At 47.9% G+C, this 25,217-nt stretch overlaps 1 protein-coding gene across 1 annotated transcript in view; it reads right to left on the bottom strand.

Moving 5' to 3' along the window:
* Nucleotides 1-25,217, bottom strand: part of TCERG1L (transcription elongation regulator 1 like) — a 190,794-nt gene that overhangs the window by 26,810 nt on the left and 138,767 nt on the right. The window contains exons 7-8 of the mRNA XM_061191852.1: nt 23,859-24,013; nt 11,486-11,555 (exon numbers count right to left, since the gene is read on the bottom strand). Of these exons, the coding sequence (XP_061047835.1) occupies nt 11,486-11,555; nt 23,859-24,013 (225 nt within the window). The remainder of the gene's footprint in view (nt 1-11,485; nt 11,556-23,858; nt 24,014-25,217) is intronic.

The following is a 25,217-nucleotide window of genomic DNA, read 5'->3' as shown; positions in this document are numbered from 1 at the left end:
CTGACTTCAGACTCTACTACAAAGTTACAGTAATCAAGACAATATGGTACTGGCACAAAAACAGAAATATAGATCAATGGAACAGGATAGAAAGCCCAGAGATAAACCTACGCACATATGGTCACCTTATCTTTGATAAAGGAGGCAAGAATATACAATGGAGAAAAGACAACCTCTTCAATAAGTGGTGCTGGGAAAACTGGACAGCTACATGTAAAAAAATGAAATTAGAACACTCCCTAACACCACACACAAAAATAGACTCAAACTGGATTAAAGACCTAAATGTAAGGCCAGACACTATCAAACTCATTAAACACATGAGTTGTTTATTTCAGGAATTTTCCACTTAATATTTTTGGACCTCGTTTGACCACAGATTAGCTGAAACTGCAGAAAGCAAACTCTCAGGTAAGGGGGGACAACTGTATACACATGTGTCGTTATCCCATCACCCAGATGGGCGGGAGCTCAGAGTACAGAGCGGAATGCATCAGGTCCAAACGTCAACTGGGGCAAACTGCAGATCTTCACGTCCTCATGTGGGGCATCAACAGTGCCCATCTTGTAAGGTCGTTGTGAGAATTCAATGAAGTAATCCAGGTCACTCCCTCAGGGCAACCCCTCACTCAGCGGGTGTCTCCCTCCCTCCCTTCCTCCCTCCCTCCCTCTTTCCCTCTCTTCTTCCCTTTCTTCCTTCCTTCCCTCTCTCCTTCTTCCTTCTGTCCTTCCCTCCTTCCTTTCCTCCTAACACTATACTTTGAGAGACTTTGAAGAAATAGAAGGCTTTTGATTTGACCATGGCCTGAATGCAGAACTTGAGATGCGAAGAGAAATAAATGCCAACTCAGGCTGAGATGGGCGACTGCAGCCCTGGTGATTCCATCTTCCGTAAAGACAATGCTGACATCTGAGCAGCACCTGGTTCTGGAGAAAAAACCAAGTGTGGCTGGTGGGGTTGAAGACACTTCCCAGGTGGGGATGTCTTGCTGCAAAACCTGGGGCAAATGATGGGAGCGCTCTGGACCTTTTTTTTTTTTTGGTAAAACAGATAGTTTGGACAGGATGATCTTTACACGTCTCCAAGCTCTGCAGTTCTGTGATGCAAATGTGATCCTGTTCTTTAGTCCTGTTGAAATATTTAAACATCTTGATTCTGCCATCAATTTATTAGCTCTGTCTCCCAATTTTGCAGTTCCTATAAATGTGGTAAGCAAGCCTCCTGCCTCTTTGTCCAATCCATGCTTTCCTGCTGGTGATGAGTGGGGGCAGGGCGGCCACCACGCCAAGAGGTCTGGGTGGCCCTGGTCTGCCTCCTGCACAGTCTGTGTCTGCTCGTGCCATGGCCACCGTCTGGGGTCCCTGCTGGTGGCCGGCCCAAGGTGGCCTCCGAGGCTGTGCAGCCCCAGGTAAGGAGGGCCACTGAGTGACTTGGGTTTTGTGCAAACCCACACTCCCTTCCTCCCTGCCCCGGGTCTCCAGAGATAGGTGCGAGCTACCTGCCGGAGGTGGCCGCGACCCCCCACTGGCCCTTGACCCGGCTCTCGCAGGTGTTATGTGGCCCTGTCTTTAGAGTTTGTCGGCTAAAGCTGAGAGGACTCCCCAGCAGTTAGAGGTCCTCAGGCACGTCACTGGAGCCCGTGTGGTCACCTCATCTGGCGACTCACGCTGCTGGCCTCAGAGTGCCAACACTGTCCCCCAACAGGTGACAAGTCACACTGGCCGGCATCCGGTTCCCACTGCCCCTGTTGCCCCGGTTTCTAGTTGCACCTGCAAGGTCACCACATGCTCAGCCCTGAGGATGGGCCGGGGTGCCCTCAGGCTGAGGATTTGGGGTGCGTCTCACAGAGGCTACTTCATCGCTTACATCACAACAACAAATAAGCCAAAACCGACCTCCTGCCTCTACTTGCTGCTTCCAGTGTTGTTTTGGGGGACATTGGAGGAAACGTAAGAGCCCAGTCACGTCCATCACAGGACACAGGACTCTAAGATGTTCTAGTCCTAAGATTTAAGACAAAACAAACCTCATGATGCGAAATAAAGCAAAGGCAGAGGGATGCTTTTCTATCTATCCCAGTCCTCACACAAAAGCAGATGGACCTGTTAGACTAAGAGAACAAGAAGCCTGCAGACAATGTCCTCCCAGACTAAGGGGTGAGGCATCCCAAGAGCTTACGCTGTGAGCGGGCGAAGCCAGACCATGGCACCAACGGACTCAGGGCGTTGGCGGCTGCCCAGGGAAGCAGAGGGGTGGCAGAGGCCTGTGCCAGGGCCCTGAGCCCCATGACCCTTTGATGTCCCCAGATGGAGGGGCAGCCACTGGGCTGTGGCTGCTAATGGGGGGGCACTGAAGCTGGAGGGGGCTTCCGAGCTCCAAACTGCGAAGGGGCCAAGGTGACCCACGGGGGTTAGACAAGAATAAAACCAGGGATAAACACAGAGAAACTGACATGGGCGTCATCTAAACTAGAAAAGACACCTAGGAAAGGGGAGAGGAGACCCTGGGAAAAGTGAGGGAGCACATGGGACAGACCCCCAAACACAGGGCACGTTCACACAGTATGACAACAAGAGAGGAGGGGCCTCAGGGCCCAGACACCAGCAAGGTCATCCCAGATCACCCTCTTTCTGTCACCATTCCAATGAACCTGGAACCACAGTGATGGGTACCATCTCACCCCACACCAAGTCAGCAAGAGAACAATGAGAATAACACAGAGTAAACACCCGCAAGGCAGAAGAGGCAGGAAGACAGCACGAGACTCTGATGAAATTTTAACGGACTCTGAAAATGAGCTAAAGTTTTCAAAGAAAATGGTGGATGCTAGAAAATAGCAGCACATATCAGATAGACAAATTCAGGGGAGAAAAAGGATATTGGACCAAAGAAAGATTTGAAAAGACATCTCAGAGATCCAAGAAATTAGAAATAAAAAAGGAAAAAAAACTTTAGAAATGAAGAATAAACCAGAAGTTGCACAAACTTGAGTAGAATAAATGCCACACAGGTAATGCCACACAGGTAACGCCACACAGGTAATGCCACACAGGTAACGCCACACAGGTAATGCCACACAGGTAATGCCACACAGGTAATGCCTTAAGCCTAACAGAAGGTGAGGAGAGGAAAATCAAAAAACAACAAGAAAATACATAAGAAGGATGCAAAACAAAGTGACACAGCAGAAGGGCAAAGGAGAACCAAACAGTATACTTGGAGTTGCCAATGCAGAAACTCAAAGCAATGAAATAGAACAAATACTAAAATGTAATTCAAAAAAATACCTTTATATAGAAAAGATGCACACCTACACTTTGAAAAGGTACATATCATACCTGGGACAATTACCCAAGAATCACCAAGATAGAGACATACTCTGTCATTTAAAGGCTAAAATTAAAAACAGAGATGGATTGAAACACATCAACTATGTGTAAATCTAGGGATTCATAATAAATTTGTCATCATTGGAGGATGCTGCTAGAGAGCTGACACAATATTTTGAAAATCAGTATTAAAGGGAAGGAATCAAGCATTTACCTTGCTTTTTCTATTTGAACTATACCTCAGTGGAACCAAATGGTTTATGAAGGTATGTTTTTCTTTATAAAAGTCGTTAAGGTAATAAATGCAAATGAAATAATATAATTAAAATATCAGCATGAAAATGTCCTTCTAGAAATAAAGGATCTGGGCAAGTCACCTGCTCACATCACAAAAGACAGACTACCAGACATCACATGCCTCTCGATAGAAGGAACGTAACACTACCATGAAGAATTCTTCCCCAGACAGTAATCAAACTTGAACTGACACAGCCTCCTGATCTGACTAGAGAGTTACAGAACTTACCAGAGCCAGGAGAACCAGTTAAAGCACACCACGGAGATTCAATGCTACCAGTGGGTCAAGGTCCAGACTATGGGAAACTCCACAGTTGAGAAGAAATTCTGATTTCTTTAAACACAAATGAAAAAAAAAAAAAAAAAGCTGGGGCAGAAGGAAGGAAACTTACAGATTAAAATAGATTTAGGAGAGAGCCACAGAGGGCTATGTACAAACTTAATTTAGATCTTGATTTGAAAAATAAAATTGTAAAATAAAATAAAACCGTCAAGGAAATTTGAACAATGTCTGGGAGGCTATTTGATAATAGAAAGGAATTATTATTTGTTGTTTATTTTTTAGGTGTGACTGTGGTTGCATTAAAAAATCCTTATTGTTTAGTTATGTGCTCTGATATATTTACAAATGAAATTTATATGATAGCTGGGGTTTGTTTCAAAATAACCTGAGCTGAGGGGGCAGGAGAACTAAAGATGAACATTGGCCTTGAGATAGTTGCTGAAGCTGGGAAATGTGGGATATTTAACCTGGGGGTTAAATATCCTGTTCCATTTTTTATATCGAAACTTTTCATATTAAAAAGTTAAAAGGGACTTCTCCGGTGGTCCACTGCCGAGGGCCCGGGTTTGATCCCTGGTCGGGGAACTAAGAGCCCATGAGCCATGCAGCACGGCCAAAAAAAAAAAAAAAAAAAGTTAAAAATGGGCAAATCAACTCTGACCTCTTCACTGGGCATATTGAGCCATTTTCACTGTGTTGGGACTTTTCCAGCACCATGTCTGACAGTGGAATAAACTCATAGCCGCTCTCTGTCTCCCCTCCCATCATATTCAGATCTCTTTGCCTTACTAGAAGTCATCTCAGCTGGGCCTTTTGAATTTGCCTGAGCTGCCTCTTCCCCCGGCGCTCATTTCTCTGTGGCCTCTCCCTGTGCTGACAGCAAATCTCTCACCCTCCTCCATCCTCTTCAGGACCAGCCTCCGTCCCCATCACTGGGGCAGCAAACGTCACGCTGAGCACGCTTTCCAGCAGAAGGCGTCTCAAGATTGAACAGAGTTACACCATTAATTACCACCAATAGAGCTCAAATACGTGGAGATACGACGGAAGACTCTCAGATGACTGCACAGTTAGACCTCCAAGGGGCGGTACAGAATGGGCCAAAATTCTTGATAACCAGTCTTGGGAAGAGGATGGTGGGTCGATGTGAGATGTACTCCCCGCCTGGCGATGTCTCTCTGTGTCCCTGCGATGAGGTGCAACAAACCTCTGGCAAACCATAATCACAAAATAAATAAGGATTAACTCGATCACACGGAAGGATTGCTGAAGACAGACCCGCCATCTGCAAGGAGGCACATCTCCTCCAATGCCCTCTTCCTAGAGTCCTCTGTTCCCTTGAGAAATCTGTCAAAATCCTACTTAAGACTCAACTGACACGTCACCTCCCCGATTGCCTGATGTCCCCATGGCCTTGTCGAAGTCCCCGAACTGCTGTATCACGGATACAACACTGGCCGGGATGCAATAGCTCCGGTGTTGATGGGAATCTCAGAGACCTGACCCCTGGGCCGTCGCTGCCCAGGGCAGGAACTCAAATCAAACAGCAGCTACTGCTCCAAACATGCAGAGACCCAGGCTTGTCCACCCAGAGACCCTAAGGAAAAGCCAGGGGCCCAGGGAGGCATGGGAATCAGGCAGCGTGCCCGGCCCCAGTGCAGGGGCGGCAGAAGGTCCCCGTGCCCAGGGGGAGGGGCTACAGCTCAGCCATATTCTCATGAGATCACCAGATTGTCAGTTCAAAAAGAAAGGGCCAGAAAGGGGAGTAGCGACATGGTGGGACATGGGGCAGGAGACAGAGATATTTCTGCAACTACGAGCTGGCAGCAGGGTGCTTCCAGCCAAGGAGATGGTGCGATTCCCGGGGTACTGCATCGCAGTACTCTCGCCGGGAAGAGCACATCTCACTGTGATCACCTGACACGCCATTAACACACCCTTTCTCCTGGGCTAGAGCATCTAGGGACATGGAACGGCACCTAACTGACCTGTATCCCCTGGTCCCCCACCCCCCCCCCCACACGATGGGTGGCAATAGACCTGTGTTCAATGCTTGTCCGAGAGAGAGGACGTGGTAGATGGGGGAGGGGCAGGAGTGGTTATAATCTGGGAATGCGGTCGTTTATTTTTTCCTCCATCTGCTTTGCCTGCCTTCCCGGGGCCATGACCTTTCATGGAAGGGCCAAGCCTCCTTCTTCCGCAATCAGTTGGCAGGTGATGTGAGCCTCACACTGTTCCTGAAAGTCTCCATCCCACCAGGGAGAAGGGGGCCTTGGGAAGCTCCCAGATGTGTCCCGTCTGGACCAGACTGGGAACCTGGCATACAATACACTGCATACAGCAGGCACTTAGCATCTGATAAATTACTGGTCAGAACCTCAGGGTTGGAGACGAAACAAGGTCTTCTGTCTTTCCATCTGGGAGTGGCTTGGTGCCACTCCGTGGGCAGGGGAAAGACCTGCCTGTGGGTGGGCGCCATGCTGGATTAGATGGTCATCAGGGGCTGGGAAGGCCCCCAGGTCCCCAGCAAATGCTGGACATTTGGGCATGCTCTCAACTGCTGAATGAAGCCTCAAAGAAGAAGATTCCACAACAGGCCCCTCCCTTATGCAAGGGAGGACAGACCTATGATGGATTCATCTCAGAGGTCACGTGCCTGCTGCCAGCAAGCAAGGGCCCCAGGAACGCCCGGCCAGGTCTCCTTCGTATTGGTATGTGAGGATACGTGATACGTGGTAACAGCTGAAGGCCAAGTGCTACTGAACAACAGGGCCAAAGGCAGTGAAAGGCAGGCTGACTTGTCTGAAAAAGAACCAGTGAAGACACTCTAAGGTCAGGGGCTCTAGAACCGATTCTAGGTTGGCCCCCTAGTGGTCAGATTTCAGATTTATCTCCATGTGGGTGAAAAGTTTCATGGAAACTGGAAAGAGAACTTGGCCTATTCACCCAAACTCTAGGAAACAACACCTGCCATAGTACACGAGGGCGTGATGCACAGGTCTCAGGATTAATGCTGATATCTGGTCTCCCTTCTCAGAAATTCATGTTTTATAATCCTTTTTGGAGAGAAAATAAATGCCAGGTAATATTTATGCTTCAATCTGAAAGGACAAATTAAAATCCCATGACAAATGACTGTGCACACAGTCTTCTCATGGGCAGGTATCAATGAGGCGTCCATCCCAGGTAGGATGCCCTAATGACACAGGGCACAGACTCCGTACGGTTTACAAAACCGCAGGTTTCTATAGAAACTAAAATCATGAACTATGTACAGAGACTAACTTACAAGGCAAGTGGATGTAAATAATTCATTTTCCATGCATGTCCAAGGCCACAAAGAGACGCACACTGCCCCATCTTATGAAGAAATCCAGACTCCCGGCACTGGCATTGGAGTGTAGATCATTCTCTTGTTATCTTGGGACACATCAAAGATGTAATTTTATAGCAATCTTAATTTGGATTCACATACTTTCTAGCATTACCTTAGAGCATTTCAGAGGAGCCATGCTCTTACTTTCTCGATAGCTAATTTTTCTGGGATTCTGGAAGTCATGTATATGGAAGTGAAAGAGCTGGTCTCACGGTTCATGTGAGGACAGGGCCCAGCATGCTGGCCCCTCCTTGCTGCCCACACTCACTGACCATCCTTTGCCTTTGCACCTCGGGTGGCGGCAGCAGCTGTCTGACTGTGAACAGAGTGTTTCCTTTCCTCTCTCACAGTTGACTCTCTCTAGGTGTGGGCTTGATCTGGGGACAGGCTCAGGGGTGGCAGCTACAAAACCTCCAGACACTAGATTGTTTGGTCTTGTCCTGTCTTTTGGATGGTGGTGTTCTTTTTTTGTCCTAGACAGATGCCCCCTGCCCCAGGTGGCCCCCAGGTGGGATGCAGAATTGCAGGTGGATGGATCATAGCCTCACAGCTCTGCGAGGGCACCTCGGTGTCACGGATGGGCATGGGGGCTGGGGACTACCTCCTCAGGCTGCCCCCAAATCCTTAAAGATGCATCCTGGTCCAGGGGACATGCTTTCAGTGTCACTTGGTCACCTTGGTTTGTCAAGAGGAGAGTAATGGAGGGCATATTTGGGGAAAGCAGAAAAATGCCACAAGGGCACTTCTTGCTAATTCCATGCTCTTGTGTCTCCAGCCATGGCTGTATATGAGTCCATGGAATCACCGACTGTAGAAGGTCAACTTTACCACTTACATCCAAGGCCATCAACGGGACTTCCCCAAAGTTTACGAGCTACCACAATAAACAATGTTCCAAGCCAAGAGATTTCTTTCGGTCACTTACCGTAAAAGGCTTCTGTACCAAATGGCCTAGAAACATAAATACATTTCCAAAGCCGTGGGGCCGATGATATTTAAAAACTCAAAAAAGTAACCGCACCCTGTCACGCTACAGAAAACCACTAGTTTAGCAGGAATCCCCTGGCTCGGCAACTGGCAAAAACTGGCACCTCGTGAAGGGGCTGGAAGCCGTACGTACCACTGACAGTTTCTTTACTAACGGGTTTTGTAAAGAGTGATAATTTCACTCTGGCTTTTAAACCAAATGACATACTTCTGCTGAATCCTTCAAATAATTCAACTCAATGATTTGAAATAAATTCTAAATTCTTTAAGTAGACAGCACATTTGAAAAGCAGGTCTGAACTATAAACAACCTACACATCAGAAACCAGCCGAACCCCTGGGCACTGCACACAAAGGGGAGATGCAAACAATCAATTTTCCAGTCCCAGGGAAGACGCACTATCGTGCATCACAAACACACTCCATTAAACAGTAAATAACAAGCCATCTGAAACAGCGCTTACCAGGTAGCTGAAAATATTTGGGTAATTTGAAAGCTTGTCATTGTGACATATTTCTCTTCCCAGGGAATTTTAGGAAAAGTTATCATTTGGACCTGAATCATATGCACAACTGATTTAATCCCATCTGTGTAAGAATGTTCAAAATGTATATGAACTGGGCCAGGGTGTGAAAAAGATGCAGGGAGCAGAGAGCAGCGTCCAAAATGTGCCTCGTAGTTTAGAGGCCAGGATATGGCCGCTGAAGAGTCATAATTTGCAGAAGCACTTAAGTGCTTTTTGATGTGAAAAATTACACTATGTATACGAAAGGGAAGGTCAAAATGGACTGATTTGGGCAGGTTCTCTGGAGCCTGGCCTCTTACTAGTTATGCAGCGTCTGCTAAATACAAGTGCCCAGAAGCAGCTGGAAGCTTGAGGAGTCCTTGGGCTTACTGACAACAACCTTCCCCAAAAGGACAAAAATGCCAAGATGATGCTGGGGTCCATACACCCGAGTGAAGAGCTCTGAGCAAGGGGCACGCAGGCCCAGGCTGGGAGGAAGCTTTGGAAAAAGCCACACGAGGGTGAAGCTTCCCCTAGACTGGGCGCAGTTTGCAAAGTGGCTCAGAAGTGAATGACCAGGACTCATGGAACGTTCCAGACCCTGAGTGCAGCCCCCCAACTTCCGCTGAAGCCTTTTCCTCCTGGATCTCAGTGGCGGAACAGAGTGACCCAGGGACCGAGGCCTGAAGCATGGCCGGAGCCAGGTGCCTGGGCACCTGAGGGCCAAGGGGGCTTGGAATCATATGATGGCCAAAAGCTTCATGCAAACACCCGTGTTGGTTTCAAAGTCAGTGCTGAGTCATGGAAGAAGTCTTTCAGATGATGAAAGCCGAGACTAATGCTTTGACATTATTTAAATGCCAAGTGTTCAGAGTTTGGGGCCAGTCCCACGGGAAAACGAATAAAACTGGGTGATATAGGCAGACATCCCCACTCCTTTGGAGCCAGCTGAGACCTCCCTCCTGCACGAGTTCAAAATGCATCCAGTAATGGCGAGATTGCTGTTTCTCTTGTGCCTCAGGGGGCTCATCTTGTTTTTAAAATTATATACATTTATCCAAAGATCACAGAGACTGGCTTAGCTGACAACCAGGGTGTGAACACAACAATAAAGAGATGATGCTTGATTTCCTTTCCTGGAGCCCTTGGTCCCCAATGAAGACACTTGGTGTCCATCCTCTGTGGCCCACGCAAGTGTCCTTTGACCCCAAAAGTGACTGTCTAAGCAGAGGATATGGGGGAGCAGGAAAACAGAGGCCTGTGCGATTGGGTGGGAGGTGCCTTGCTCCAGCGCCGCAGGGAGCCCCCGGTCCCGCCAAACTGCTGCCCCAGGTCGCCTTCACCCGTGGAAGGAGAACCCACCCTCCACCCAGACTGCCTTCCTGTCTTGGGAAGGACACTGCTTACCCTTCCCTGCATTGTTTCCAGAAAGTTCTGTGGGGTCTGCTTGGTACCAGTTAAAATAACAACATACCTGGGCCCTGGTCAGCAAAATAGTTTTGTGAGGGGTGCACAGTGGAAAAAGGTGTTGAAATAAAAGGAATAATGTACCCACTTAGGACTAATTCTGTAGGCTTGTGTCACCACAGGCACCCTGACCCCTGGCTGCCAGCCCTGCCTCCACTCTCTCTCTCCCTTCCTCTCCCACTATCTTTCACCAGGATGCCACAGGGCAAGGATGGAAGAGGTGAGAACGGGCACAGGTTCTGAGTCAAGATTGCATTTTCCTTCATCACTGCAAACATTTGTTACTGCAAAAGTACTTCTTCTAAGGCACATTTTTTTAAAGAGAAAATACGCACAGTGCAAACATCCTGACAGCTGCTCAGGGATTCCTGCCGCAGGCCTGGGGTGACTCATGATGGGGGCTGATAAATGGGCACCCGGTACAGGACTGAATGCCCTGCTAGGCTGGGATGAGGGCCATTCCCGCCGGGACATCGGAACCACGTTGGCTCAGGAAGCGGCCTCGTGGGTCCTTTTTAGATTCGCCTTCATCCTTCCCTGCCTCGTGCCTCCCACCTCCCCCTTCTGCGAACTTGGACACACAGACCCCTAATTTCACCCCTTTACGCAGAACTCAGTAGGAAAGGGACCACAGACCGGGCCTTCCAGGAGGGCCAAAGCGGGAACAACCGTTCCCTGCCCCCGGCTTGAAAGGAAGGGCGGATTTCCCTCCTTCCTGTGCTGTGGCCACAACCAAATCATAACAAGCAAACTTGGATGGAGAACTTATTCTCCTGGTGCCACAGGAAGTCACACGGGCAACATCTCACTAGGGCGTCACCCACTTTGCAGATGAGAAGTCTGATGTAGGAGTGAAATTACTTTGCCCAAAGTCACTAAGCGAGCAAGACAGAGAGCTGGACCTCCAACCCAGGGCTGCCAGACGCACAACCCACCCACCCCCACCCAGCGCACAGCACCACCTTCACCTCGGTGCTCTCTCCACTCCTCAGGGCCCCAAAAGCAAGGCTAGGGGTGAACGTGGCCCCGGGGAGGCCAGGGGAGGGGAGACGACATCCAGTGTAGACCCGGGGCACCCAGAGCTGGTTCTGCTAAGACAGACCTGGGACCTCCCGCCCTCTGTTTAGGGGTTGGATCCATTCTTGGCTCAGTCAATAGAGTCAAAGTGATCCCTTGTCTTTCTCCACCACCTAATCATCCCTCGAAGAAAGACGCACAGGAAAGGGTGTGGCCACCTACCGATTCCTCTTGGTTTTCACGTGTGGGTCTTCCCTGCCATCTTCGGAACGTGATCCATCGCCCGGCTTGGCTGAAAGAAAGCCAAGTTCGCCTGTTAGCACGGAGCCTGTGGCTTTGACAAGCCGTCGGGAAGCACCACTTTCAAGCAGACTCATCTCGAAATTGAGAAAACAGACTTCCCTTAAAGATGGACCTCAAATCCTGTAACTACGCTCTCAGGGTGCGCTCCTTTCATATTTCAGCAGAAGAGAAATCTGATGTGCTTTGGTGCAGAGAAGTCATCTCTAGCTGCTGGCCGTGTAGAGGCTGCTGGACCTTCCAGAAGGGCTGGAGGAGGAAGGGGCGTCCACCTGACCCCGCCCCTCACAGGACTTAGGCCCTGGACCAGCCCTGCTAGCCACGCTGCCTTCACCTTCTTGTGCTTGAGCCACAGACCCGGACTCCCCGCTTTGTCTCCTGCAATGAACAACCCAATTTCTCCTGCATGCGGCGTGCCCACCACCGCTGTCTACATGTCTGCTTTCTAAAAGCCAAATTGATTTTGAAGTCAGGTCCCCTACTTACATCCTGAAGAGGTTGGCCCTATAAATGTTTGATGAGCTTTCGGAATGAAAAAGTAAAAAGGTGCTTCGGTGTTTCATATCTGTCTCCAAAAGGAAAGAGGAAAAATGAGTATAAAGATGGTTCTAGAGCATCATTGTTTCGGTGCTGACAGGTTGAATGATGTCCAAACACTCCCTGGCATCACAACTGCCTCCTTGCCTGCTTTTTATTCTGTGTCTGTCATCCCCAAGAAACCACTTTCTCATAACCACGTCCTGTGTGGGCACAGGTGCAGGGTTCTGGGCTCTGCAGTGCGTGCCCCATGTCCTCACCCGCTGCCCCCATCCCCCAGGACTGCTTGAACCCATGTGCTTCCTGAGAAGGCTCTGTAATGAGCTCATAACGAATGTGAAGCTTATGGGAAAAAATATGAATTTCCACGACTGCGAAGCCCTCCACACCTTTTCTTTTTATAAAACCTGACAATTCTCCATACGCGCTGTTTGAAATCCCAGTAATGCCTCCTGCTCCAGCTCCAACCCCCATCTACTCTCAGGCTTGCTTTCAGCGCACAGTGTGGGGCTGCAGCGAGCTGAGGGGGGGGGTTCTGGAGGCGCCCAGCTCGTCCAGACCACCCTGCACCTTGGTTCTGGTGGCCTCTTCCCACCGACGGCCCGTCCACAGCAGGTCCTGCCCAGTACAGCATTGTGGGACCAGTGAGCGCTCCCTCGGTGAGAGCCCAAGCCCAGGTGGGCCTTTCAGGGCTCTCCAGTGGGGCCCTCCCCACCTTGGCTCCAGTGACACGTGGGGCTGGATGATGGGGGGTCCCGTGCACCTAGGGTATTGAGCAGCATCCCTGGTCTCTGACCCCCAGATGCCCGGCGCCCCTCCCAGGACTGACAACCACAGATGTCTCCAGTAATTGCCAAATGTCCCCCAAGGGACAGAGCCTCACCCCACCCCCTGCCCCTGATGAGAACCAGTGGTCTAGAGAGAGACCTTTGCGGTGACCGAGCTGACGGGGCGGGGACGGGCTTTCTTCTTCACTCCCATACTCTCTCCCCACGCGCCCATACATGGCTCCGACAGTCAATCCCCTCTCTGCTATGACCCCAGAAGGCACACTTACCTCCCCTGCTCCTGCCCGGCTCTCCACCTCCATGCCCCACGGGCCCCTCATCTCAGCACATTCAACCTGGATCTACCCTCGCTCCCACTCTCCCGTCTCAGCCTCCAGATCCACCAACACCCCTCCACGTAGGAGCTGGGACTCTCCCTTACGGTGCCACTCCTGGCCCCACTGGCTCTGGCTGGGTTTTGAAGAAGGAGTGGGTTGTGTTTGTCTGCTTGTCCTTCAGGTGGATACGCAGACATCAACATCAAGACATTTAATAAGGTGTAGACGAGGCAGACCCTTCCCCACACCCCGCACAGGACACACTTGGGGAGACCAAAGGCAGGACAGGAAAACTGAAGAAATAATGTTTTTAAATGAGGTCACACAATTATAAAGATGTTGGTTATTTTCTAGAGTGTTTTTGTTCATTTTGAAGAATTCTATCATGAGTGAAGTTTCCTGATCAAGATTCAAAATTCAGAAGTCATAAAGGAAAACACAAATTTGACTGCCTTTAAAAATACAAGACCAAAGGAACGTCAGGAAAAACGGTGGAATAGGGGACTCTCGGGTCCGTCCCTCCACCAAAACAGCTGCTGAACTGGAAAAGTGACTGGAGTCAAGTATTTGAGAACTCTGGAACCTTCAACATCAAGGGCAGTGCTGGCTGGGGGGAGAGGCTGCTGTCCTTCAGCTGACCTCAGAGATAATGGAACAGAAACTTCAGTTTGGGGACTGAAAGTGACAAGGAATACACACATAAAAACTAGTTTGGAGGGACTTCCCTGGTGGTCCAGTGGCTAAGACTCTGCACTCCCAATGCAGGGGGTCCGGATTTGATCCCTGATCAGGGAACTAGAGCCCGCATGCCGCAACTAAGACCCAGTGCAGCCAAATAAATAAATAAATATTTTAACAAACTAGTTTGGAAAAGTCACAAATGGACGGCTCCAACCCTCAACAAGCAGGAATCAGAAATCCTTGAGGAGCGGGAGAATCGCATTTCCAGTGTTGCCCCACCGTCACACTCAGAAAGTCCAGATCTCAATAAAAAGCTACAAAGCATACAAAGAAATAAGAAAGTATGGTCCATTCACATGAAAAAAAAAGAATTTGACAGCAGCCATCTCTGAAAAAGCCCAAGTACCAAAATTCACTCAAAATGGATGAAAGAGCTAAACTTAAGAGCTAAAACTATGCAAATCTCAGACAAAAATGTAGGGGGTAAAAGCCATGATGCTGGATTTGAAAAAGGTCTCTTAAATGTGACACCAAAACACTGGCAATAAAAGAAAAAAAATAGATAAATTGGACTTAATAAAAATTTTTAAATTTCTTGCATAAAAGGACACTATCAACAGAGTGAAAAAGCAAACCACAGAATGGGAACCACATTTGCAAATTAAATATCTGATAAGGGATTCATATTCATAATATATATAAAACCCCTACAACTCAGCAACAACAACTAAAACAAAAACAGCCCAGTTACAAATGGGCAAAGACTTAAATGGACCTTTCTCCAAAGAAGACATGCAAAAAGCCCATGAAAAGGTACTCAACACGTAGTCATTAGGGAAATGAAATCAAAACCGCAATGAGGTACCACTTCACACACTCTGATAGTAATAAAATAATAATAATAAGAATTTTAAAAAGGAAGACAAGTGTTGGCAAATAATATGGAGAAAGACGTGGAACCCGTGTGCACTGCTGGTGGGAATGCAAGATGGGGCAGCTGCTGTGGTAAAAGGTTTGACTGCTACTCTAAGAGTTAAACATAGAATTACCATGTAAGCCAGAAATTCTACTCCTAGGTATGCACCAAAAAGAACTGAAAACAAGGATTCAGATATTTGTATGCCAATGTTCATACCAGCATTATTCACAACAGCAAAAAAGTGGAAACAACCCAAGAGTCCATCAACAGGTGAATCAATAAATGAAATGTGGTTTATCCCTACAATGGAATACTATTCAGCTGTAAAAAGGAATGAAGCATTGACACATGCTATAACATGGATGGACCTTGAAAACTTTATGCTAAGTGAAATAAGCCAGACACAAATGGACAAATATTGCATGATTCCACTTACATGAGGCATATAGAACAGGCTAATCTATAGATATGGGAAGTAGAATAGAGGTTACCAGGGGAATTATCAATAAATGGTTACAGAGTTTCTGTTTTGGGGGAGGAAAAAGATGGGAAATAATGGTGATGGTTACATAATACTGTGAAGGTATTATTGATAAATGTCTCTGAACTGTGCACCTAAAAATGGTTAAAAAGGCAAACTTCATGTTATGCATGTTTTACCACAATAAGAAAAAAATTCAAGATCAATTAGTTTTATGGAAAAAAAATCAAAAGAAAAATATTGGAATCACACTATAGACAAAATATTGATCTCCTTGATTTACAAGATTCTGTATAATTCAATAAGGAAGACAAACACACACTTCACAGGAGTACAGAGCAAAACAAATGGCCAATCAACCAGTTGAAAGGTTCAATTTCACTCACAATTAAAGAAATGCCAACTGCCACAATGAATGGGTCTAAAAACTTAAGATTGGATGATCTACAGTGCTTATGAGAATAGGCAGAATCTATTAGTGGGCATGTGAACTGGTTGATCTTTTTGGAGGACGATTTAGCAATATCTGTCAAAATAAAATGCATGTACCTTTTGACCTGGCAATTCCAGTAATATGAATTTATACAAGGAAAGTACTCGTAAAAATGCTCCTAAGATAAATATATGTGTACAAAGGTGTTCATATCAGCATTCTGTGTGTGCATGAACAAACAGATGACCTAGAAGTCCACCAACTGGAAAGAGTCATGGGTATCCAGCCGAGAGAGAGGGGAGAGCGAGAAAGAGAGAGGAGAGATGGGCTATGGGGGGAGAGGGGCTCAGAACACGGGGAGCCGGAAAGATACCCACAATGGTGAAAAGCAGAAAGTGCAGCGTGTCAATTCCTCAGCTGTTCTACTAAAAATATATGCAATACATACTCACAAACATCTACCTATTTTCAAAATTTATTGTTTTATGCCTTTAACTGGCAAGGAAAGTCATGTACATTTTTTAAAAAAGGCACTGAGCATACAGTGAGGCTGGAGCAGGTGGTCAAGGTTCTTCTGAGTCTGTGAGGCAAATGTCTTCCCTTGGGCAAGTGGAGGTGATGACCCCTAGTATGCTCGGTCCCCTCTCTCAGAAGGGAAGGCACAATGTCTGGTTAAACTTGCTGGAGAACTGCAGGAGTGGATTTGTTGGGGGAGGGCATGTTTGCATTCAGAGGAGAACCCTGGTATGCGGCATACACCTGTGCCCCAGGCAGATGCGACTTGGAAAAGTCCAGGGCTGTAGTTGCCCCCGGGGATCTAGGAACAGTGGTGCTCTGGCCTGTGAATTGCGCGGAATCCGAAGTTCACTCCTTAATGGCAGGTGCTGGTCACCAAGGCTGGGGTCGCGTCCATCACCTGAGCGGGCTCCACTCCTCAGCTTCCAGACTCACTAGCTTTATCCAGGGGAGCCGTACGCCCTAAACGCAGATGAGCTTTCACCTTAACACATGTGAGCAAAGCACGTGACCTGAGATCTCAGGGAAGTTCTAGGGGCGTCTGCAAACATCTGCCTGAAAAGACTGACAGCGGGTTAAATAGCCTTGATATTCAAGAAACGCACGGGCTGCTCAGCAGAACAAGACCTCAAAGTTTCTCCACCCCTGGAAATGCTCACAGCCCACAAGGAGTGCTGGCCCGAGATGGGGCCGTCGTATCAGTGGGATGGCCCCTCCGGCCAAAGTTCGGTCCTTTCACCGGGGTGTCTGCAAACAAGGCAGTTTGGGAACCTAGCAGACAAAGTGATGCGGTGCTTCCGTCCCGGCCTCTGCGAGTCATCAACCCCTCGTGGGTCGTCTGCCCAATGAGGCAGCACTGAGCTGAAACCTTCGTCAGCTCCTGAGACTGTGACCTGGGAACCCTGCCAAGAGAATGTGTGCTCTGCCCACCTGGAATGTTTGGGGAAAACGGCCCTGGGTGGAAGCCTGGCTGGGCCATCCGAGCTCTACCTGCACAACGGCTGCCCTCATTCCTGGGCCAGGAGGGCAGGGCATTTGAAGCACTAAGTTCTGGGGGAAACTGCTTTGAAAAATGCTGTTCCTGTCTCACCTATTTAACAGTCCTGGGTCTTGAAGGCACAGAGACAGGACATAACCCTTTATCGGCACTAATTCAGGGTGGCATCCAGAAACCTGGATGAGCCCTGGCCCTGCCCGTCCAGCAAACTGAAGGTGAGTATTACAGAGCATCGTAAAGACCCCACGGTGCCTGCACGTCCGGCTCCTCCCTTCCCATCACAGGCTGCCTGGTAAATTCTGTCAATAAGTGATTCTCTGGAGGGATGACCTGTCTCCACTCACCTCCCTTACTTGTGGTCCTGTTACAGGGACTGACCAGTGTGGGCACCGATGCTGATAATGGCGTTAACAAGCCACCTGGTTCATTCGTTGTGCAAAGAGGAGGCGTAGGAGAGGCTGCCAGGTGGCGTCGGGCTGTGGATGCAACACGGGTCCCGGGTGATGGTCAGGGTTCCTCCCAAACAGCCGGGGCAGGTGACTTCTGCATGGGGAGAGCCCCTTTCATCCACCTGAGTCCTCGCGGATGAACAACGAGGCACATCTTTGCCACTTTGGAGAACACCCAGCACCTGTGTTTTCAGCAGTCCTGGGTCTTTTGGAGTTCCGGGCACCTGGTCCCACTGTGAGGTGGAGATCAATGCACCGTCCCTGGGCAAACAATGCTTGGGAACGTGACCCGTTCACAAGTCCTAGCTGGGTTTACTCACAGGGATGGTTTCATGTCCTCCTTGGTGAAATGCATGTCATTGTCAATGTACATTTGTCTTGAATATAAACGACTGAAATGTTTACAGAGCAATTGAAGCCAAGTGACTTCCTGCCACGTGGAAGCGCCAGGCTCCCTGCACCTGACTGTCCTGTGTCAGGCACAGGGAGCAAAATGATTTCCAGAAACTCCTTTTTTTTTTTTTTTTTAAATAGAAACTCCTTTTTATCGTATGCTCATAAGATGCCTGGCGAGGCCGCCCCTCCTTAGATCTGGAGTCAGACCCTCCAGGGTGCAAACCCTGGTCCCCCACTGGATAGAAGTGTGACCTTGAGCATGTCAGTTGATCTCCTTTCTTTAATTCCCTCTTCTGTAAAACAGGTATAAAGATGATGGATTGCAGAATAATGGCCTCCAAAGATGTCCACATCCTGATCCCTGGAACCTGTGAGTATATTAGGTTGCGAGGCAAGGGGGATGAAGGTTCCTAACCAGTCGACCTTCAGACGGGTGGTGAGCCTAAGACATCCAGATGGGCCCACTGTCATCACAAGGACCCTGAAAAGCGGAAGAGGGAGGCGGAAGAGTCAGCCAGAGAAAGAGCTGAAGATGCATTGCTGCTGCTTTGGAGCGGGTGGGCAGGGCCATGGAGCCCAGGAAACCAGGTGGTCTCTTGAAGCTGGAAGAGGCAGGGAACGAGTTCTCTCCTAGTGCCTCCGGAAAGAATGCAGTTCCGACAACACCAGTGAGACATAAGCTGGGCTTCTGAGCTCCAGGACTGGAAGGTAATAAATTGGTGTTGGTTTAAGCCCCTAAGTTTGTGATGATGTGTTACAGCAGCAAAAGGAAGCTGATATGGATGGCGCCCACCTCCTGCGGCTGCGGTGAGCATGAGGAAACAAGCGCCCCTTTTTCCCTCCAGGGTTCCCTCCCCCTTCCCCCCTCAGCACTTCTCGCCCCCCCCAACGCCCCCCCCCCAGCCCCCCTTCCTGTCCGCCTCATCCACTGGGAGGCACCCGAGGGAGACAAAAGGCAGGAGAGAGAGGCTGGGAGATAGTCCTCCTCATCTCTGCCCCTGCCTCCTGTCTCCCCCACCCCAGAGGATGGGCCCCCAGGCGTTTTATCCGATCACCCTCTGATACATCCCCCCGGACTGCACCAAACCCTCCCAGCAGAAGGGACGGAACCCGCTGTGGACGGTGAAGGTGACCAGGCAGCAGGTGCCCAGCCAGACTGCCGGAAGATTTCTACCTCGGACAAAAAAAGAGGGTGCCTGCCATTTCAGTCAACAAAGAATGTTTGTTTGATGGCTAACAAGCCATCAGCCATGGCAGCTGTCCTGATGGTGAGCCCTGAGGGGACTTCAGGATGGAGAAAAGCAGGGTACTGGCCCTAGATAGTTGAGATGCGTATCTAAGGAATGGTTTCAATGAGCCCAGACTCTTGGATCTTCCCACAGAAAAGCACTGGAATCATTAACTTGAGATGTCTGGTTTTTATGATTAGCTGTAATCTTTGATGTTCCATTAAATGTTTTTTTTTTTTTCTTCCTCAACAAAAACTCCTACATATCCTGGCTCTTCCCTGACCTCTTCGGAACAGCTCGTGATCTGAGAGGCTGTCTCCCTGGCTTATAGTCCTCTGTAGGTCCCCGAATAAAACTAACTCACAACTTTTAGTTTTCCTTCAGTCTACACTACCCATTGCTCAGAAGAGAGGTCTTTGGTGCTGCAGGTAAATACAATGGAAGAATTGAGCCTCTAAGAGATTTGAGAAATGCTGAAGCTGGCGGAAAAACACACATGAGCATGGTACCCTCCACACTGAAGTGCTTGTAGCAGCCCCGAGAACATCAGGACATAGAACGGATGTGGGGTGAAGGCTGGTACTTCTCATTTCACGTTAGTTCAACAGGCATTTATTCCCAACTAACAGTGTGTCTGCTAGAGACATAAAAAAATCTGGATGTGCTGCAAGATAATTAGGAAATAATTCAGGCCTTCATCTGAACCTCTCAGCAATGAAAACAGAATGGAAAAAAGGGGACTTTTCCCTTATCTGCTGAATGATGAACCGCTTAGCACTTGGGCATCTCTGTATCCTTTTCCCCGTAGTTGTCTGACACTCTTAGCTCCCCCTTCCACAGCTGACATTCCTAGTACACACACACACACACAAACACACACACACACACCCCTTCAAACCTACTAGCAGTTCAATGTGGCAGCGATTTTGTCAAATTCATTTATTTCATTTGCCTATTGAAAAATAATCAATATCAACTGGAATGTTTAATGCTTCCATTTCAGGCGAGAAACAGGCTTTAATATTCAAATCTATAATGACTCATACTTGAACAAAATGTGAAAAACAAAATTATACACTGAGAACAATCTCTTCTAGAGCTGGTTCTTATAATAATTAGGGTCAAATCACTGGATGAGTCACGATGGATGACCAGCCAGGGAAAAACGCCCCTTGCTGGTGGCCTGAGGTCATCAACTCTGCCTGCTCACTGCTAATTAGTCCTCCAGAAATATTTCCTGTCCTGTTTCGCAGCAAACAGAACAATTGGGGTGAGTGGCTCTTAGGAAATTAGAAGTAATGCATTTAAATGCCAATTCTACTCTGCAACAGCAAGTTGAGAATTGAGGTCATTTGCATATCTTTAAGATTCAGGTTAAAATACACTGGTTTAAGGCAGTGTCTTCCTCTTTTTATAAGAGTAAGTAAGGTTAAAGCTCATTTTGTAACTGCTTGTAAGTTTATAATCACCCATCTATCTAGATAGAGTAGTTAAGGGGCTGCCATTATAAAGGTGGCAGACAAAATGACTTGATATGTTAAATCTATGAGAATCAGGTATTTCCGGTTGTGTTTGTTAGATTTAAGGTTCTATTCTCCACCTTTTTAAGTGTAAAATGAGATTCAGGTCAGCAGAGTGAAATGGAGCCATGATCTATGACCCAGATAATTCAGGTCCTTGTTGCAATTAATTATACAAGGAGGCCATTGGACCAACATCTAAGCCAGTAGAAGCCTCAAGGTTACAAATCAATGGAAACGCTAAGGAGGACCAGTCTTGGCAGCTGGCTGGGCTTTACCTGTCGCCCATCAGGTAATTTCCTTTCTCTGCCTCTGTGCCTTCACTAGGTCAGCCTGCCCAGGCTCTAACCACTTCCAGTTTGGTGCTGCGGGATTGGAATCGATTTTTGCTCAAATGAACTCTTCGCTTTTCTAATATGCCTGTTACTCTTTTAACGCTGTCTTCCACGTACAGTCCTCACAAGCCTCAAAAGGGCAGAAGACCCAGTGGGGGACTCTGCAGACCCCTCTCTGCTCTCGCAGCCCTGACTCGACTTGGTCCAGAGGAGAGAAACAGGCCAACAACTGTATACTGACTGCTAATGAGTGCCTTCCTTTCTCATTCCTTCCAGGCCTTGGGAAAAAAAAAGAAACAGCACCCAATTATCTCCAAGAATGATAGCTGAAGAAAGGAGCAAGGAATCTGCCTGCATTGTTTGCGTCTACCAAGAAAATAAACATCATGGCTATGACAAACTGCACCCGACTGTCCTTGAGGGGTTTGTAGGTCTCAGGACACCCCCTCCCAGGGTGTGCTGTTCTCTCTTGCCCCAGAGTGAGGGCCTTGGGACATGGCTGTCTGTGAGGGGTTTTTGGTTCAAGCCTCCATTCAGCATGCAAAGCATCCCTTTTAAAAATGGATGCCACTTAATCAAAGGAGGAAGCAAAATCACAAACCCAATTCTTACTGTCCCTGAGCACAGCTCAGTGTTACAGACTCAGCTGGATGTGCACCTAGAACGTTCCTTTTTCTCCACATCAGCTGACCTGAGTTGACTCCCGGCAGCGGGTGGGGTGGCGGGCACGGGGATGTACTCTTTATCTTAAGTGAGGGGGACTATTAACCGTGTCAATCTCTCCATCCTAGCAAACTGCTACCAGCTTTGCAAGAGCAATCTTTCCCATGTCTCTTAGCACTGATAAAAATGTTAAAACTTTTATGATACCTTTTCCTAAGTTTCCATTCAAATACCTCTGGCTCTGACTAAACATGGGGGCTGGTCTCTGTCATCTGTGTTAGCCCCACCTGAGGCAGAATCAAAACTATCACTGCAAACCCAATAAAACACCCACAAAAATAAAACAAACACTTCTTCAAGGGGTCAAGATCCTATTTCCTGGCCTTTCAGCCAAGCTCTGCGGGTCAGTCAGGGAGAACTGCTGATCTCAAGTTTCCCCAGTGAAGCCAGTACTATTTTAACCCCCGTGCTCAGGGAGTGGGCCTTTGCCAACACAGCAGCTGATTAAAAATGTATGAGATCTAATCGGAAAGGATCCTTTCTGAAAATGTTAAGTGCTCTCCTCTGACTCTTGGGGAAACGAGATTTGCTGGGGCATCATCGGGAACAGTTACCACTCTGCAAGCATCCGATTCCTCTATAGCTGAGAAGAATCCTTCTCCTCTCCACATGCACTTCCACTGAAATCAAGCATCCCTTCAAATAAAGAACGGATGGATTTCATACAAAGCTCTGAAGTGGGTGTGTGAGGGGGAAGGGTTACGTGCTCCCATTCGTGACATGTGGTCTCAAGGGGCGTTCCTATGACATTTGGAACAAAAACTAAATGCTGGAGAAAAAAAAAAAAAGGAATTAGTACATCAAAATGACCACCATGGATGAGCTTGAAAGGTGAGACTTTTCTGCATTTTCTAAAATGTTTAACCAGTACACACTAATTTGATAGTAGAAAACAGATTTTAAAAGCAAAAAAAAAAAAAAAAAAAAGTTAAATGCAGGCTAATGTCTGTGCTGGAAAGGAAGTTTTGAGTGGCTGACAGATGAGAGGGCTTCCCCAGGTTAGTAACTTTATGTGAAAAAAAAGTCATTAGAGAAATGCAAATCAAAACTACAATGAGGTATCACCTCGCACCGGTTAGAATGGGCATCATCAGAAAATCTACAAACAACAAATGCTGGAGAGGGTGCGGAGAGAAGGGAGCCCTCCTGCACTGTTGGTGGGAATGTACACTGATACAGCCACTATGGAGAACAGTATGGAGGTTCCTTAAAAAACTAAAAATAGAATTACCATATGACCCAGCAATCGCACTACTGGGCATATACCCAGAGAAAACCATAATTCAAAAAGACACATGCACCCCAATGTTCACTGCAGCACTATTTACAATAGCCAGGTCATGGAAGCAACCTAAAGGTCCATCGACAGACGAATGGATAAAGAAGATGTGGCACATATATACAACGGAATATTAGTCAGCCACAAAAAGGAATGAAATTGGGTCATTTGTAGAGATGTAGATGGACCTAGAGACTGTCATACAGAGTGAAGTAAGTCAGAAAGAGAAAAACAAATATTGTATTTTAATGCATTTATGTGGAATCTAGAAAAATGGTACAGATGAACCGGTTTGCAAGGCACAAATAGAGACACAGATGTAGAGAACAAACATATGGACACCAAGGGGGGAAAGCGGGGGCAGGGGGTGGGATGAACTGGGAGATTGGGATTGACATATATACACTAACATGTATAAAATAGATAACTAATAAGAACCTGCTGTATACAAAATAAATAAATTAAATTAAATTAAAAAAAAAAAAGAAAGCCAGAGCCGTCCCCTTGGAAGGATCAGTGTTTCTGCAGAAAGCGCCATAAAAACTTAATGACTAAATTCTGAAACAGGGAACACGATTCCTTCAAAATCAATTGCCAACATAACCAGGAAAATTGTGCTTTCCTTTCATGCTCATTGGGAATGTACAGTTTAGACCCTTATAAAACTGGGTTCACAGGGCCCGTCTCTTAGTTACTTGTTGCCGCCTCCAGCTTGCGCTTGTGGGGAGGGTCTTCGATGATCCTGTTGAGGTCCCCGCGGTTTCTCAAGTCCATCGGCTTCTCCCAGACAGACAGCTGCATTGTCGGGTTGAAGAAGAAAACCCGGTCATCGCCCGTCCAGACCACACACCTGTGTGAATCGAGAAACTCCTCTTAGTTTCCCTCAAAGACCCTTGGCATGAGCCCTAACTCAAAAAGCCCTTCAGGGCTGAAATCCACACATTTGCAAAGGTTATTTACGCAAAGTATGAATGACAGTAGCAATGTCTGGCTTTTAGGGTGATTTACAGATATTTCTCACATGTTGTCTGTCTCATTTGATTCACAGGCAGACATTGTCCTCACCTTCGTTTTACCGGTAAGGACACCAAAGTTCAGAGAAGTGAGAGGCTTAACTGGACCCCAGGAGGTCTGAGCTCTTCCTGTAGGCCAGCTCTCTCCTTTTAGCGGAATTCCTGCTCTGGCCCTGGATCCAGGGACCGAGTAACATGGAGCGCGGTGCCCGGTAAACCTCCCCGACTGGGCGCCGCCCATGCGGCAGGGTTCACAGGCCCTGGAGGCCCACACAGGCCTGCAGCTCACCCCTCTCCAGCAGAGAACTAGCACATGGGCTGCTTGAATTAGCAGCCTCAGCCTCAGCTCAGTCCTGGTTTGTTTTTAGAAGAGCAAGGATTTAAGCTTTGTGTTTTCACATGTAGGATTCTAAAATCTCCGAAAGGAATAGTATGCAATTTTAAGACCTCTTATCTGTGAAAGGTTATCAGGGAGGAGAAAAAGATTACAAAGGAAAAATAGTGAAGAAAAGAAAAACAAAAGAAAGGAAAAGCTTCCTTCCTAAGGAATATGTCTGTAACGTGGGAATGCACACAGAAATTCGGATTTGGCCTCAATGTATCCCAACAAACAAGGCCAGTTAAGGCCACCAGACTGGCCTCTGGCTGTGTCCTGTGACCAGTCTTGTGATGGTGCAGAGAAATGAGCTCTGTACCTGTTTCTGGTCTGGGCCTTCCAGAAGATTCCTCTTGGGCAAGAGGAATCCTCTCCCCTTCCTGGACCTCAGCTTCCCCCAGTGACCTCTGAGGGCCCTGAAAGCTCCAGGACTCTCCTCGGGCTCCTCAGAAGCTGCGGGAATGGGCAGGACAAGTCCACGTGACCTGAAACCCTCTGATCTTTGATTTCTCTCTGGCGGGAGACTGATCAGGGACACCTCTGGGCAGTGCCTGGGCTCCCGGCAACCGGCTCCGGCCTTACCAGACAGACACACATGGGTGTCTGCCCTCTCTCTGGATCTGAGCCAGCACAAGCCACTCTGCTTCCCACAGAGAAAATCATTT

This window comes from Eubalaena glacialis, chromosome 1 (assembly GCF_028564815.1).
Source record: "Eubalaena glacialis isolate mEubGla1 chromosome 1, mEubGla1.1.hap2.+ XY, whole genome shotgun sequence".
NCBI lineage: Eukaryota > Metazoa > Chordata > Mammalia > Artiodactyla > Balaenidae > Eubalaena > Eubalaena glacialis.
The sequence above is the reverse complement of the archived record's forward strand: the minus strand, read 5'-3'. Positions and strand labels throughout refer to the sequence as shown.